This window comes from Vombatus ursinus, unplaced genomic scaffold (assembly GCF_900497805.2).
Source record: "Vombatus ursinus unplaced genomic scaffold, bare-nosed wombat genome assembly UNPS02014798.1, whole genome shotgun sequence".
Taxonomy (NCBI): Eukaryota; Metazoa; Chordata; class Mammalia; order Diprotodontia; family Vombatidae; genus Vombatus; species Vombatus ursinus.
Window position 1 is genome coordinate 67,463,217 of NW_020954576.1, and position 16,101 is coordinate 67,479,317.

At 33.3% G+C, this 16,101-nt stretch overlaps 1 protein-coding gene across 1 annotated transcript in view; it reads left to right on the forward strand.

Moving 5' to 3' along the window:
- LOC114049459 (ryanodine receptor 2) overlaps window positions 1-16,101 on the forward strand; it is an 811,539-nt gene that overhangs the window by 723,015 nt on the left and 72,423 nt on the right. Inside the window, exons 86-89 of the mRNA XM_027870708.1 lie at window positions 6,161-6,241; window positions 6,991-7,079; window positions 8,901-9,029; window positions 15,026-15,130. Of these exons, the coding sequence (XP_027726509.1) occupies window positions 6,161-6,241; window positions 6,991-7,079; window positions 8,901-9,029; window positions 15,026-15,130 (404 nt within the window). The remainder of the gene's footprint in view (window positions 1-6,160; window positions 6,242-6,990; window positions 7,080-8,900; window positions 9,030-15,025; window positions 15,131-16,101) is intronic.

Below are 16,101 nucleotides of genomic sequence, written 5' to 3' on the forward strand. Positions count from 1 at the left end.
CCAGTATTACCATTCTTTTAAAAAATCCTGGAACCTGTACTTACCAGAACCCCAATTATTCCTAAGCAAATGTACTTCTTGTTCTTATAACTCATTTGCTCAATGTTACATCTTTTGTATTTTTGTTTGTTTTGTTTATCTTAGCAGCCAAAAAAGGTTCCAAACAAAAATTTGCATTAATATTAATTTCATTGCATTCTTAGATGCTTTCTTCTTTCATTAGAATTCTCAAAACCTGTGCTATATCTTCAGAAAATTGTGATAAGCCTAAAAACACAGTATTCTTCTTTCTAAATTCCATTTGTAATTGCATTAGTGGAAGATGTTGCCTCTGTGTTTTCACTATTTTTTCTGCTGTGGAATATATATCTCAATCTGTATAGAAATTGAATTGGACCAAATTATACATAGAAGATATATGATCAGGAATGTTTTTCAAAGTTCTACTTGCACATTTAATGTCCTGGAAACAAAAACCTGTGAAAAATGTTACTCCTCTCTCCTAATGAACCACTTTGTGGTTAATTATTGCCAATAGAAAATTGAAGTTTATCTTAATTATATATTCCTGAAATAGCAGTTGTTTTAAAATTTTTTCATTTTTATTCTTTGTCTGCCTTTTACACTAAAATTTCAAAATAATCTAAAGGCATTATCAAATATCAGACTGGGTTTTAAGCTCATTTTGTGCATAAACATGAAGGTTTAAAAATGCATGGAGCTTTTTGGTAAACTTATGTTGAGAGAGCTCTTCTAAATTAAATGATTCTTTAAAAACTTCTGGTTTTGGTGAAAACAAGGTTAACAGCACTGATAATAATTCACATTTAAGATTTTATGATTGCAAAATGTTTTCTTTACCTTGTCTCATTTTAATCTGTAATTTGGATATATCATGTTGCATTGTGGTAAACCCATTTACAAGGATGTGTTAGCTTTAAATATTTTGTCTTCTATTTTTTTCTCAATTTATACCAATTTATAATTTTTCATTAACAACATTATGAAGAATGAATATTTTATCCCTCATGGTTTTGTTATCAAAATAATATCCTTTAAGTTAATAGTATACTTTCCAGTTTTATTTTACAAAAACTCACAGAACATCCCCAAATGCATCTCTGTTTCACAGAATTACTGTGGTAAAAATCTGTTTTTTTTTAAAGAGTGGTTAGAGTTAAAGCAGTACATAATGTTTTATGTTCCTCAACTTTTCCTAGTTAGGTTATTTTAGGGTTCTTTAAGAGATAGATCTAATATTGAACAAGTTTGTTCCTTGAGAATTAGCTTGGCTAACATCAAGCCAGTTAGAAAATTTTTAGACCTCTGGTATAGTGTTTACTGTTTCTTAGTTCATTGATGGCTGGAAAGTCTAACTTGCTGCCTATTATTTTCATAAGTGACAGTTTATATGCTGGTAAAATCTTAAGTTATTACAAATTAAAATGGTCACAAATAAAAGTATTTATTGAGCACTCACGATGTGCCTGTCTCTAACTAGGCCTAACATTTAAGCCTTCTTAAGCTGAATGAATAAACTGTAGTAGATTTGGTACAAACCTAATTCATACTTAATATGTTAGCAGTTTGAATCCAGTCTTTCTTAAGCCAGTACTGATTGGTAGCCAGTTAAATATGCCAATAACCATTTAATTTTAAGTCACATCTTAAGTTTCTTTGTATAAATAGCAATAGTAATGTCCTCCAATATGTTTCATTCTGCCATCATTAAAATTATTTATTAAATATTCACACTATGATAAATCCATGCTGAATTACACAAAAGGATATGTTTTTCACACAGGAGAAATGAGGGTTTTAGCACTCCAGACATTTTTCTCCATTTCATTATAGTTTTTAATTCTAGTTTACATCATATTACAATGTCTCTTTTTATATACATCTCGAGTTAGACTGTTGATTCTGCACCCTCTGCAGACATAAAGCCATCCATCTCTGTTACCATATCATGTATATGCAGCATGGGCCCTTGCAGCATTTTAACCTGACAGTGATTACATTACTGTACAGATGTGCTAGATAAACAGTTGTGCTTCTACTATATATCACTTCAGTTTGAAATTTAACAAAGAAGTGACTAAGCTCCACAAATCAGACTCTATGCACTGTGTACTTATATAAAGATATTAATTTGTATGTATTTTTGTTTGTGGGCATGAATTTATGTATTTTAACAACATCATAGCCACCTCAGGTAGATCTTGCATACAGTTCATATGAAGGCAGTGGACACATCAAAATTAATTGTCAAAATTATAATTTAGTTTCCTAGTAGGTGCTATCTGCTGTTGCTATTCACTGGTAGCTCTGTTTCTAAACTTTGCCCTGATGTTCCTGAAAGCAGCTACCTTCAGTTCAGCAGCCACAGTCCCCCATGTTGTCAAGAAAATAGACAGTAGGACCTGGCATCTGACATATATCACCTGAGTGACCATTGTCAAGCCATTTAACCCTCAATGCCCCAGGAAACCCTTTAAAACTATAAATTACAGATTTGTTGCACAATGTTCATTTGTGAAGGAAATTTCCACAATAGGAGTTCTTTACATCAATGAAATCATAGATTCAGACTCCCTGTAATACTCCAACTACCCTGTGTTGTTTGGTATCATAACAAATTTTCATATAATCATAATTATGGCCTATCTAAAAATCAATACTAGTTTTTAATATTTAATCTTTATATAAGGACTTATTTTGAATGAGTGAATGAACAAAAAAGCATTGATTAAGAAATAACAATATTCAAAGTGGTGGCAATAAAAAGAGGCAGTCTTTGGTCTTAAGAAACTCATATTTTTAATGGAGAGACACCTATAGGTTTTGGCTACAAGTCAGATTAAAAGGTCCCATGATCCTTATATTGCAGAAGCAAAACAGATGGTACTTGGAAATTTATTTAGAAAGTCAAAGCAATCCACTGCTTTCCAAATAATCCTGTGGAAGGTCTTACTATTGAGAACAATCATTTTCATCATATCATAACAGTATTAAATATTCAGTGATATGTGACTCATATTCAGAGGAAAAACAGATAAGAGATGAAAATACTTTAACTTCAGAAATCCACTCAACAGATAGTTTATTGCTGAGTTCCCTACTCTTGCCTTCCCTTTCCTCTACTTTGACATCTATTCCCTTTTTTTCCATTGACACCATAACTATCCTAAGGCCCTTAACCCTTCATGTTTGACCTCTGCTATCATCTCTAATTGGTCTCCCTGCCATCTCCAGGCCATCTTCCAGAAAGAGGCCAAGATGATATTCCTTTAAGCACAGGACTGAGCAGATCATTCTTCTGCTTCAGAAGCTTCCATGGGTCCCTATTGCCTCTAGGATAAAATGCAAACTCCTTTGGCATGAAGGCCTTTCAGTCTGCCTTCAGCCTCTCTGGCCTCCTTCATATTCCTTATACACAACATACCATCTTCAACCTCCCTGCTTTGGCCTAGACAGGTACCCATATCTAGAATGCTCTCTTCATCTCTGCCTCTTTGAACAACCTTTGCTTCCTTCAAGATTCAACTGAAATGACCTTCCTTTAAAAAAAAAAAAAAGCTTTCCTGATTCCTCTAGTTGTTAAGACTACTTGCCCCCACCCCTCCCGAAATCATTTTGCATTAATTTTGTTTATAAATTGTGTTTACTTATCTGGGAATATATCCCACAGTAAAACAAAACTCTTGGTAAGAAGCAATGTTTCATTTTTCTTCTTACCTCTAGTACCTAACTCAGTTCATGGGCATGTACTAGATCCTTAATAAATGTGTACTGATAGACTGACATGCAGATTTCAGTAAGTATAAAAGATTTGACTTATTTATAAAGCATCAAATGTGTGTCCTCTCAGTTTTCAAAAAATAGCATGTATTTAGCTCAATCTTCAGTGACTTGTATAGAAAATTTCCTCTAATGGACATATTTCCAAAGGACATTTTCAAATAATAACTTTGCTTATCTTTCCATCTTGGAGACTGCACAATTTAAGTATTCGACCTCTATGCCAAGGCTGGTTTAAACACTGTACAAAGGAACTAATGCCCTCCCTTTGTTCCAACATTAGACACTTTGGAGTGTAGATTCATTAATCTGAAATAGCCGGCTAAACAATCTTAGAGTATTACTGGTCAACTAGTTGTGCTTTTCAACTTCTCTTTGAAATTGGTATGATCATAATAGTTTTAAAGTTATATAGTACTTTATAGTTTTTAGCAATGCTATGCATAGATTGTGGGCAGCTTGGTGGCACAGTGGATAGAGTGCCCAGCCTGGAGTCAAGAAGATTCATCTCCCTGAGTTCCAGTCTGGCCACAGACACTTACCGTGTTTGCCTGAGCAAATCATTTAGCCCTGCTTGCCTCAGTTTCTTCATCTGTAAAATGAACTGGGAAAGGAAATGACAAAGCACTGCAGTATCTCTGCCAAGGAAACCCCAAATGGGGTCATGTTGGATACAACTGAAATGTGAAATGCGTACATACTTTTGAGGTCATAGGTAACACAAAAATGATATCAGAATGCAGTAATATTAAATGAGATTCACAGAACTTGAAATACACAACTTTTTACTTACATTTCTGTACTCTCTCACACTCTCTCTCTTGACATGCACAGGTTATGTAAATGAAGCATGTACCTATGGAAAGCGAACCTCAATAGTTGAGTTTTTCTTCTATCCTTTCTCCAAGAAACCTCTGAAGTCTACCCTACTTTTGATTTGTCTCCAGTAATAGACAACTTTATTTTAAACTCCTTTCTCCTTATGAGTCATGAAAGGCAATAAAATAAAAATTTAAGGTGTTACATTAAAACAAAATGCTTGCATTGCTTGTTAATTAATTTTTCCGCCAGGTCTTGCTTATAAACTCACTCTTTTCCTTGTGCTTAAAAGGAAGTTTCTATAACCATTAATGTGATGACTTAAATAGTTCATTTAAATTAATGCGCTTAAAAATAGCCTATTACCTAATACCAACTACCAGAAATCGAGAGATTAAGTTTCCTTTTTGTCTCACACTTAAGACTCTAAATCACTGCCATCCCTCATCCCCAAATGACTTCTTCATTTGTGGGATTAACTCACAGGAGGCTTTTTAACAAGAGCAATTTGCTTATTCCCATATTCCATGAGCTTTATTTTATATATGAGTATCTATAATCTAAAAAAAAATACACAGTTGCTTTTATTTACTTAAAATGTACTTTTCATCATACTATGTTGCTATGAATCTCAGATTCTGGGACATATCCACAGTCAAAAAGATTTTTCTCACATTCATTATTGTTTTTTATTTGCATGTTTCTCTTATCGAGAAAAATAAACAGTATTCAGAGGGATTAAATTAACTGATAAGAAAATCTGAATTTCTCTTGCTCATGAATATCGTTAATCTCCTTATTGTAAAAATGTGTCTTCTGTGGCTACAGGATGTTTCTGCCTAGAGTTAGTTCATCTGATTTCTAGTTTGCACTACCTTTATTTTAAATTTTAATTCTAGTTCTATAAACTACTGAATTTGAAAATGTCCATTTACTAGTTCCCCAAGAGCTTTGAAGTAGAACTTCTTAAACTAGTTACTTTTGCTATGTCAGCTCTTCTTAAGCATTCCTTGACCTATTATTGTCTGTAGGCAAATATTTAATAGGATCATGCAAAGTGGAATGAGAAATTTCCTAGAAACTGTCATTCTACAAAAGAAGCCTTTTTTAATGTCTCATTTGGAAGAAATTGGTAATAATTCATTTTCTCACATGAAAAATGATTTGGATCTACATTAAACATTGTAGGTTATACAGAGTTCATGCCCAAACAAGCCAAAAACGTACTCCCAAATCACAAGTGCAAATAAACCAATAAAGTTGTTTTAAAAATGTTGCCAAGCTCATGCTGCTACATTTAACAGAAATAAATTTGGGTATTTGAAGTGTAAATGTTTTTTACCAAAGGGAAATGGCATCTATCTGACAAGCACATGCCCTCATGAGCTTCAGATAGAAGTGATGCTATGATTTGCAATTATTTTTGGCTCAGAACAATGTTAGATCAACTTGCAGGTTCTGTGGGGTTGCAGCTGGGGAGGAAGTATGGGAAAGGGTTGAGAGTGATTAGTAATGTTTCATCCATATGGCCTTTCTGCAGGAGAGAAGGTACTACAGGATGATGAATTCACCTGTGACCTCTTCCGCTTCCTGCAATTGCTTTGTGAAGGACATAACTCAGGTTTGTGAGCCATGTTTCAGCCATTCAGATCAAGAGATGGTAGCGAGAAATGTATTTTCTTTGGTCCCAGAAATGGCAGTGATAGCTCACATTGACCTAGTTAAGGTTTACAGGGTGTTTCCTTATTACTTTATAATTATAAATCACTATATACTTTATCAAAGGGCTTTCAAATCTATTATTTCATTTGATCATCACAACCATCCACTGAGATAGGTAATACATATTTTCATTTTACTAAGGAAGAAACTAAGACAGAATGGTCAAGTAACTTGTTTAAAGTCACATAGTAAGTAGTAGAATTTGGACTTGAATAGAGGGTTTTTTTTCTTTTTCTGCTGTACTACATTGTTAAGAATTTTCTAGGTTTCATGAAGGCTTAATGATTAGATTCCTAAATTCCTACACATGATGTGGAAACGTATGGTAGACCACCTAGTCATAGTTCTCTTAGGAAAAAGAAAATATGGGTAACTTTTTTTCTCAGCATAAAACATTTTCAAAGTTATTTGTATTCTGTGGCACACTTAGAAATATGGTATTTATGAATATTTATGAATTATGAAGTATATAAGAATTGAATTTTAAAAATTAAAAAAGCACAGGATACTAGACTTTCATACCTCACAATTTTATGTTAGATAATTAAGGGGAAGAATAAATGTCCTTTAAATGTACATTTATTTTAACAACTATACTTTGAATTTGAGCTAGCACGATGACTTTCTTCTTTCTTTTAATTCATGTAGATTTTCAGAATTATCTGAGAACTCAGACTGGTAATAATACAACTGTTAATATAATCATCTCCACAGTGGACTACCTACTAAGAGTTCAGGTACCATACCTTCTGTCCTACTAGCAACTGAAGTGATCAAAAGAGTTTTAACACTCTAGCAAACCCTGAGCTATGACGTGTTTTTAACTGTGTTTTGATTTTTAACCAAATAGAAGTATTCTGAATATTATGTTTTTAATTCCCCAGCCTCCAAAACTAAAAGTAATGCTTGTGTCAGTTCATGGTGTTGAATCACCATTACCTTTTCCCAGTTCTCTACTCCCTTGTTTCCTAGCTTTCTATTTTGTTTTGTTTATTTTCTGGACCCATGTTCATTCCTTCACTTTTCCCAGAGGCATTTGTAGTTGATTTCTTTTTTGCAGATTCCCTAAAGACTATGGTCAATTCTTTACCATACTGAATGGGGGAAAATTTTTGAAAAAAGTGCTTGAAACTTCCACAATTACTCATCTTCAGGTTACAGTTTGTAGTTTAAGGTTGTTCATGCCATTCAACTATTAGGTTAGTTTAAAATTACAAATTGACTCTTTGAAACCAATCACCAACATCTTAATTAATATGAAATTTTGGGGCAGCTAGATGGCTGGATAAAGCTCTGGCCTTGTGGTCAAGAGGACCTGAGTTCAAATCCGACCTCAGACACTTGACACTTACTAGCTATGTGACCCTGGGCAAATCACTTAACCCTAGTTACCTCACCCAAAAGAATAATTAATTAATTAATAAGAAATTTTGCAAATCTATAGGGAATCATAACTTGAGAACTGACAGGAACATTAAAGGTGATATAATCCAAATTTTCATTTCAGACAAGGAAACTGAGGCCCAGAGAAATTAAATCACTTGCCTACAGTACAACAGAGAGTAAATGGCAGAGCCAGGATTTGAAACTAAGTCTTCTGACTCCAAATCCCACACTCTGTACTATAGCATTACAGGATCATAGCTCCAGAGCTAGACATTGTTGTAGCCCAGTGCCTTGACAAACTAATGAATTCTAAAACATTGTCCAACTCTGTAATAATCGTGGTCCTCAAACAGATAGTTTATTTCCCTGACTTTATAGAAAAAATAAATGACATTATTAAAAAACCTTCAATTCCATTTTTCCTACTTTTCTTTTTTTTCTATATCAAAGCTTGATGCATCTTTAATCACAACATAATGAGAAAAAATAAGTTTAATTTCTGAATTAAGTGCATAAAAGGTATTACAGTAAATATATACATAATTTTATATTATCCCTTATGTAAGGCAAAATTGTCTCATTAAATAACCAGTTAAAATTCTTCCTATGATATAATTTATTGTTTTAAATATCTTATTGGGTATAGATCAATCTAGTTTTCGTTGGTGTCACTTTTGTTGTTGGTATTATAACACATCCTAACAATCACCTCAAATTAAAAAGAGAAACAGTGAACATCTTATTCTATATGATTCATGCTGGATTTATTTTGGAGGTGGAAGAAAGATGATATCTGTATGAAAAAAATTCTGTTACTTGATTGTCTTTGTTGTACCACCATGGTTCACATATATAGCATCAGATATTTCTTTATGATTGCATATTTATCAGTTCCATTAAGTCTATGAAAATGTGTTTGTAGAATTTAACAGTTACATAAAAAGTAATTTTAAAGGTAGTTTCCACATTTCTTTACTTCTCCTTATTGGGCTGTTATCTAGAGAAGGAGTTGCTAAATAACATTTTGGACTATTGAAGGACATAACACAGTAAGACCTTTTCTTCAGAAAATATTTTTGATTTACCCTTGCATTGTATTATTTAAGTTTGATGTACTTTTTAAGGATCATTGGGAAAGTGATAACTTTAATAATATTTCCTCCATTTTGTAGGAATCAATTAGTGATTTTTACTGGTATTACTCTGGGAAAGATGTGATTGATGAACAAGGACAACGAAATTTTTCCAAAGCCATTCAGGTGGCAAAACAGGTCTTTAATACTCTTACAGAATATATCCAGGTAAGTGTATTTCTGACATAAAATATAAGGAAGTATGATGCATTGTATTTTGTTCTTTGGAGGACTACATTTTGCACTTCATATTATGTGAACCATGAATCGTGTATCTTACCTACATAGAGATGTTCTGACAAGCAAAAAAAAAAAAACAAAACAGTAAAAATAATTGCTTTATTAATAGTCTAATTCATTTAAAAGTTCCTGAATTAGTGCTTCAAAGCACCTATTTAATTGTATATACTATATATACTAGTTTCATCATCTCTTTTTACATTATCTTGGCTGATAGTTCTCAATCAGTCAGTCAAGCGACAAGCATTTATTAAGTGCTTCTAGGTGCCAGAGACTGTGTTAAATGCTGTGAGACATAAATGTATAGAATAAACTGATCTCTACTTGCCCAAGAAATTATATTTGAATGGAGAGGACAACAAATATATGTGTATGTATATATGTATATACATGTATAGACAAATATTTTCATACATATCTAGAATAAATAAAACTTTAATAGTTTAAAATTGCACTGACATTGAAGGTGCCATATATACATGCATATATGCACATATTCACATGTGTGTATTATGTGTATACATATATAAACACATATATGTATATATGTGTATGCACACATATCTGTTAAATACAAGTTAGTTTAGCAAGGAGGGCACTAGCACTTTGGGGGATCAGGAAAAACTTCATATAGAGAGTAGTCCTTTGGCAGAGGCGCATTCCATGCATGTGGGACAATCAGTATAAAGGTATGAAAGATGAGATATGGAACCTAGAGAAGGCCTTTTTTGGCTGGATCAAAGAGTGTGAATGAGGTAGTAATGTCTAGTGAGGCTGTGAATACAGGCAGGGGTCAGACTGTGAAGGAATTTAAAAGCTAAACAGAAGATTAATATATTATTTGAGTAATTGAGAGCCCCTGGATTTGATCTGTCAGATCTCTGCTTAAGATAAGTCACTTTGGCAGGTGTGTCGTGTATGGACTGACATGAACAAGACTTGAATCAAGAAGAACAATTAAGAGGCATTTGTAATATGCTAGGCGAGAGCTGATGAGAGCCTGACCTAAGGAAGAAGCTGTATGAGCAGAGAGAGATGGTCAGATGCAAAAGATATTGTAGAGATAGAAATGGTAAAATCTTTAACTTATTGGCTGTGTGGGGGAGGGGGAGAGTAAGGAGTTCAGGATAGTGCCGTTGTCATGAAACTCAGAGACTGGAAGGATGGTGACACCTTCAACAGAAATAGGGAAGTTTGGGAGAAGAGAGAGTTCTAATGTGCCCTCAGACATGAGCTGTATGACCCTTAACAGATCACTTAACTTCTGTCTGCCTTAATTTCTTCATCTTTAAAACGGGGATGATAATAACACCTCCCATGGATGTTATAAGGTTAAAATGAAATAATATTTATAAAGTGCTCTTCTTTAACCACTTTTTCTTCATTTGTCCTTCTCTGCCACTAGTCTCTCTCCTCTCCAGGCCATCCTACACATTGCTGCTAAAGTTGTTTTCCTTAAGTGTCGATCTGATCTTGTGAATCCACTACTCAGTCATCTTCAGTGGTTCCCCATTCACTCTAGGATAAAATACAGACTCCTCTGTTTAACTTGTAGAGCTCTTCACAGCCTGGCCCCAACCTGTCTTTCCAGACACATTATACATTACTACTACCTTCCGCACTCTTTGACCTAGTTAAAGTATCTTTCTCTACTCCTCACTCAAGACACTCAGTCTCCCATATATGGATATATATGGATACCTTTTTACTGACCTTCCCCTTGCTGGGAAGAGTACTTCTCTCCCTTTAAGATGAAGCTCAAGCACTGCCTCGACATGAAGCCTTTCCTGATCCTCCCCAACTGCCAAAGAATGTCCTCCCTTGTAAACTACCTTTTATTTAAATATTCTCTCTCTGTCTATCTATCTATCTATGTCTATCTATTTATCTATACAATGTATGTGTATTTATTCACTTTATGCTGTAGATATTTAAATATGTATTTTTTGTCTCCCTCATTTGAATTTAAGCTTCTTGCAAATGAGGATTGTTTCGTTCTTTGTTTTTGTTTTCTCAATGCCTTGATGGTTAGAACTTTTATAATAGGAAGGGAAGAAGCTGAATTCATGTGACCCCTTTATGATAGGCAATATTCCTTGAGAATTTGATGTGTGAGCTATGTAGCTTTACCTAGCTGGGCTTCATATATAAAAGGAAGAGAGAGATTGGATGAGATGACCTTTAAGGTTCCTTCTAACGCTAGATCTCTGATAGTTATTGGATATAAATTTTAATTCACTTAATTTTCAACGCTGTCTGAGAACTATAAGATAATGTCTTACATGGTTTGATGCTGTTCATTCCTTTTTCCAGTTATTTGTATAAGATTTAAAATGTTTAATTTCAATAAATGAAATAAAATTCCATTTTTGAATCATATGCTGAAGCAGAATTTATTAGTATTTTAGTTGATTAATTAAAATGAGAACTGCAAATAAAAACTCATTAGTTCAATGCTTGTTCTGTAAAGTATCTTGCTTATTTGGGGTTCTTGACAGTTTGACTTGGCATTGTATGATTAATCACACTTTCCATATGTGTTTTCATTCTGATTACTATTAATGATAAGAAAGATCCTAAAATAAAAATTTATAAAGGTTCAAAATCCATAAGAGAAAAAAGTAAGTATGTAAACTCATAATTCCCAGTTTAATAAATGAGAGAAAGACCATTTTAAAATACAAAGACATTTATTTCCTGTCTTTTGACATAAAAACTTACTCTCATTACTTAGATACTGAAATAGATCTTCATTCTCATCAGTGTGTCTATTTCCCTTCGACAGTGCAGTTCACAACCCAACCATGACTGCTTATCCTTGTACAACTCTCGTCCACATTCTTCCATATATTTTCCTCAGGCAGCCTATTAAATGTTGGGATCCTTCTTTATTTTCACTTGATATCACAAGAATATCAATGGAGCACACAGGTTGTCCAACAGTTATCCCTTGATCTCACCACCATCTCTTTTGATCATACATTAATATGATGACATCTTTTCCTGTGGTTCTCAGTGAGTCAATAAATTTTTATTAAGTGTCTACTGTAAGTCAGGCATCATGCTAAGTACAGGTGATACAAAGGAAAGTAAAAGATAGTCTCTGCTCTCAAGGAGGTCACAGTCTAATGGGAAAGCAACATGTAAACAACTATGTATAATAAGCTATATATGGGATAATATGTAATCAACAGAGGGAAAGCACTCAAATTGAAAGGTACTGGAAAAGATTTCCTGTAGAAGATGGGATTTTTAGATGGAATTTAAAGGAAATCAGAAAAGTCAGGAGGTAGAAATTAGGAGGGAGAGAATTCCAGGCATGAAGGAAAGCCAAAGAAATTAGAAAGTCCATGTTTATGATGTATTACAGCCTACTTATACCTACCATGTGTCTCTGTTTCCCCAAATGAGGGATAGTTACTTCAATTCTTTGGAGTTTGTATCGTTCCATGGCTCGCAGACATTCAGCAGTACTGTTGAATACTGGCAGTAAAAAGATAGGCCTTTATTTCAGGAAAAACTTTGGGGTCATTAAAAGGACTTTTCAATTTCTCAATGGCAATCCAGTTGACTTCCCTTCTGTTTTATTCTAGGCCAATATTTTTGTCCGTTTGGAGAGAATAATTGTCCATCTAACTATGTCATTATGTAGATAAAAGAAACTCTTCCCTGCTTGTCCCAGCTCTTTGACTCACTAGTTCTGTGATGTGGGGCAATAAATAAATTTTTAAAAATATACATATATACAACATATATACATATGTACATATATACATACATACATATATGGGGATAATGATGATACTTCTTACTATCTCATAATTTTATTGTGAGGAAAAGGTTTTTTGTAAATTATAAAGTACTATATAAATTATCATCAAATCAACAAGCAGTTTGTGCCAGGCACTATGGTAAGTGCTGCTGATACTAATGAAGGCAAAAACAATCCCTACTCTCAAGGAGATCATACTCTAATGGAAGAAACAATATGCAAACAACTATATGCAAACAAGATGTATACATGATAAATTGGAAACAATAGAGGGAAAGCCCTGTGATTAAGGAGAACAGGAAAAGGCTTCTTGAAGAAGGTGAGATTTGAAGGAAATCAAGGAAACTAGAAGGTAGAGATGAAGAGGAGGAAGTGCATGGAGTTGAAAAATGGAGTGCTGTGTGTAAAGACAGGGAGTAAGATATCAGAAGACTTGAAAGGTAGAAAATGGTCAAGTTATAAAGGAACTTTAAAATGCCAAACAAAGGATTTTATATCTGATCCTAGACGTAATAGGGAGCCACTAAAGTTTCTTGAATAGGAAGTCAAAGTCAGGCCTGCACTTTAGGAATGTGAAATTGACAGCTGAGTCAAATGGACTAGAGTGGAGAGAGAATTGTGGCAGGAAGGCCAACCAGAAGGCTGTTGTAGTTGTCTAGGCATGAGGGCCTGCACCAGCTAATGGCAGTGTTAGAATAGATAAAAGGGTATACCAAGGTAGGAACAGGGGAACTTAACAGCTTATTATATCTGAGGGGTAAGAGAAAGTGAAGAGTTGAGGATGGTATCTGCATGAGCCTGGATGACTTAAATGATGATAGTGCCTTCAGTGGTAATAGGGAAGTTAGAAAGAATGAAGGGTTTTGAGAGAAAGACAATAAGTTGAATTTTAGATACATTATTTAAGATCAGGACATCTACTTCAAGGTGTCCAGTAGTCATTTGGGGATTATTGTTACTTTTATTTAAATAGTATAGTCATTTCCTATGACCACTTCTCTCTTGGGGATTCTAAGAGAAGCAGTTGGCAGGATTTTGTCATTGAGAGGTTATGATCAGTGTTAGTAGGGAAAGTATTCACCAAAACAGTAAAATCACATGTCCTTGATGTATCGAAGCATATGTATGTATGTGTGTGTATACATGTGTATATATATATATATATATATATATATATATATACTTGAATTAGTAATATACTGAAATATATTTCTTTATATACCTAACAAAATATACTTCATATATGTATACCGACATGTAATATGTACATTATATTTCTTTGTATACATAAAGAAATATAATTCAATATATCATGAATTCAATTAAATATAACAAGCACTTATCATTTAGTCTACATTGTACAAAGGAAAAGCACAGTGTCTTGCAACTAATAGTCCAATATGTATGTACATATATTTCATCTGTAAAAGTTTTCTTAACATTTTATATAATTTATTGATTTCATGTAAAATAAGCATGAGAAATTAAACCACAATGCCCGTAACTAATTTTTCATTTTAATAGCATCATATTCTGGTTTATGAAATTAATCAAATCAAATTAATCTTTTCAAATATAAACTAGTTACACAGTGCCAGCTATGAAATAAGGGAAAATGTTAATGAAAATTTTTTTCCCTAAGAAGAGCTTATCTGAATCGCTATTTATGCTATAATTGACATAAATTATTTTCTCTATCCCTAAGAATCATTTTGGATTCTCAACAAAATGGTAGTAACTATTTATTAGTATGGGTTTATATTTCCTCCTGTGAAGAGAATGAAAGCAAATCTGCATAAAAATCAAAGGCTTTATGCTTCTGTTTTGTCATTGAGTTATTAACTCATTGGTTGACTTTAAAGGGAGAGCAAAACATGAAAACCTTTGAGAACCTCAGTTATGAATTAGTTTCATCAAGTCTTATATAGAAAACTATGTTTATCACCTTAAAATATAATATTGTTTATGTTCTAATTTTCATTAAGGGTCTCTTCTCCTAAGGACACATGAATGCTTTTCTATAGCACACACACACATTTGCATGTATACATATATACTACACACACGTGTGCACAAATTCAATATCTGTTACTATGGAATACAGTTTATCATTTAATCCTGCACTGCTGTTGTTTTGCTGTTTATGTTATAGGGCCCATGCACTGGAAATCAGCAGAGTTTGGCGCATAGCAGGCTTTGGGATGCAGTGGTTGGTTTTCTTCATGTATTTGCCCATATGCAAATGAAGTTGTCCCAGGTATTTTGTCCATTACCCTTCAGAATCCTCAGCTGAAAAAATAGTCTTCTCAGTTTAATCATGCTTCCAATATGCAAACAGCCTTTTTATCTAACCGTTCCATTGATATTGTATCATTTCTTGTTTTCTTCTTGAATTTTGGTTTTGGTTGGTTTTTTTTTTTTTGATATGAAAGATCTGTGTGCTAGTTGTGTAATAAACTTTTACAGAACTGAAGAGGGTAGACACGCTGAAGTATATCGTAGTTGGTAGAAATAGTTCTGAAATGGAATTCCCCAAATGCTATATATTTCTCAAGTGTCATGATCTCATTTCCTCAGAAATGCTCACTAGAACTTCTCTCTACTTATTGAAAAAGAATTTCTAATCTGGTCATACTAAACTTGTTAGCTTCACTAGAATGGAAACAATTTTCTTATAGAGTCATGAACAGGTCATGGCTGATGTCATTCCATTTTTACCAGTAAATTTAATGTTAGGAAATCCATAGAAAGATTACACATTAACTCTAAGGGCAAATAAATACATCCTAATGATTTGCCTGCTCCTACTTCACATTTTTTGAAAGGTAACTGGAGGGCAAAGGTTAAAGAAGGCATGTTTTCTGACTCCTTTGTTTATTTTGTTTTTAGAATATAGAGAAATAGATAAACAACTATAAAATGGCAATACAATAACCTGCTAAATATTTAGTTTTAACAAGATGATGTAACATCTTGATAGCCTATAATATAATTATAATACTTAATTTGTATCTTGAGATGTGAAATACTTCTAGGGCATTCATCTTTGACTTAAGCTATAAAAGTAAACTTAAAATCATTTAATAATAATTTAATTTTTATCTGACTACTGTACATAGTAATGATATTTTAGTAAACTAGTTTTTAAAATACAAATAAGTGTGAATGATTTTGAGCAAATTTTATAGCCATAACATAAATCTCATCACAGATGTTTTCATAAGAATG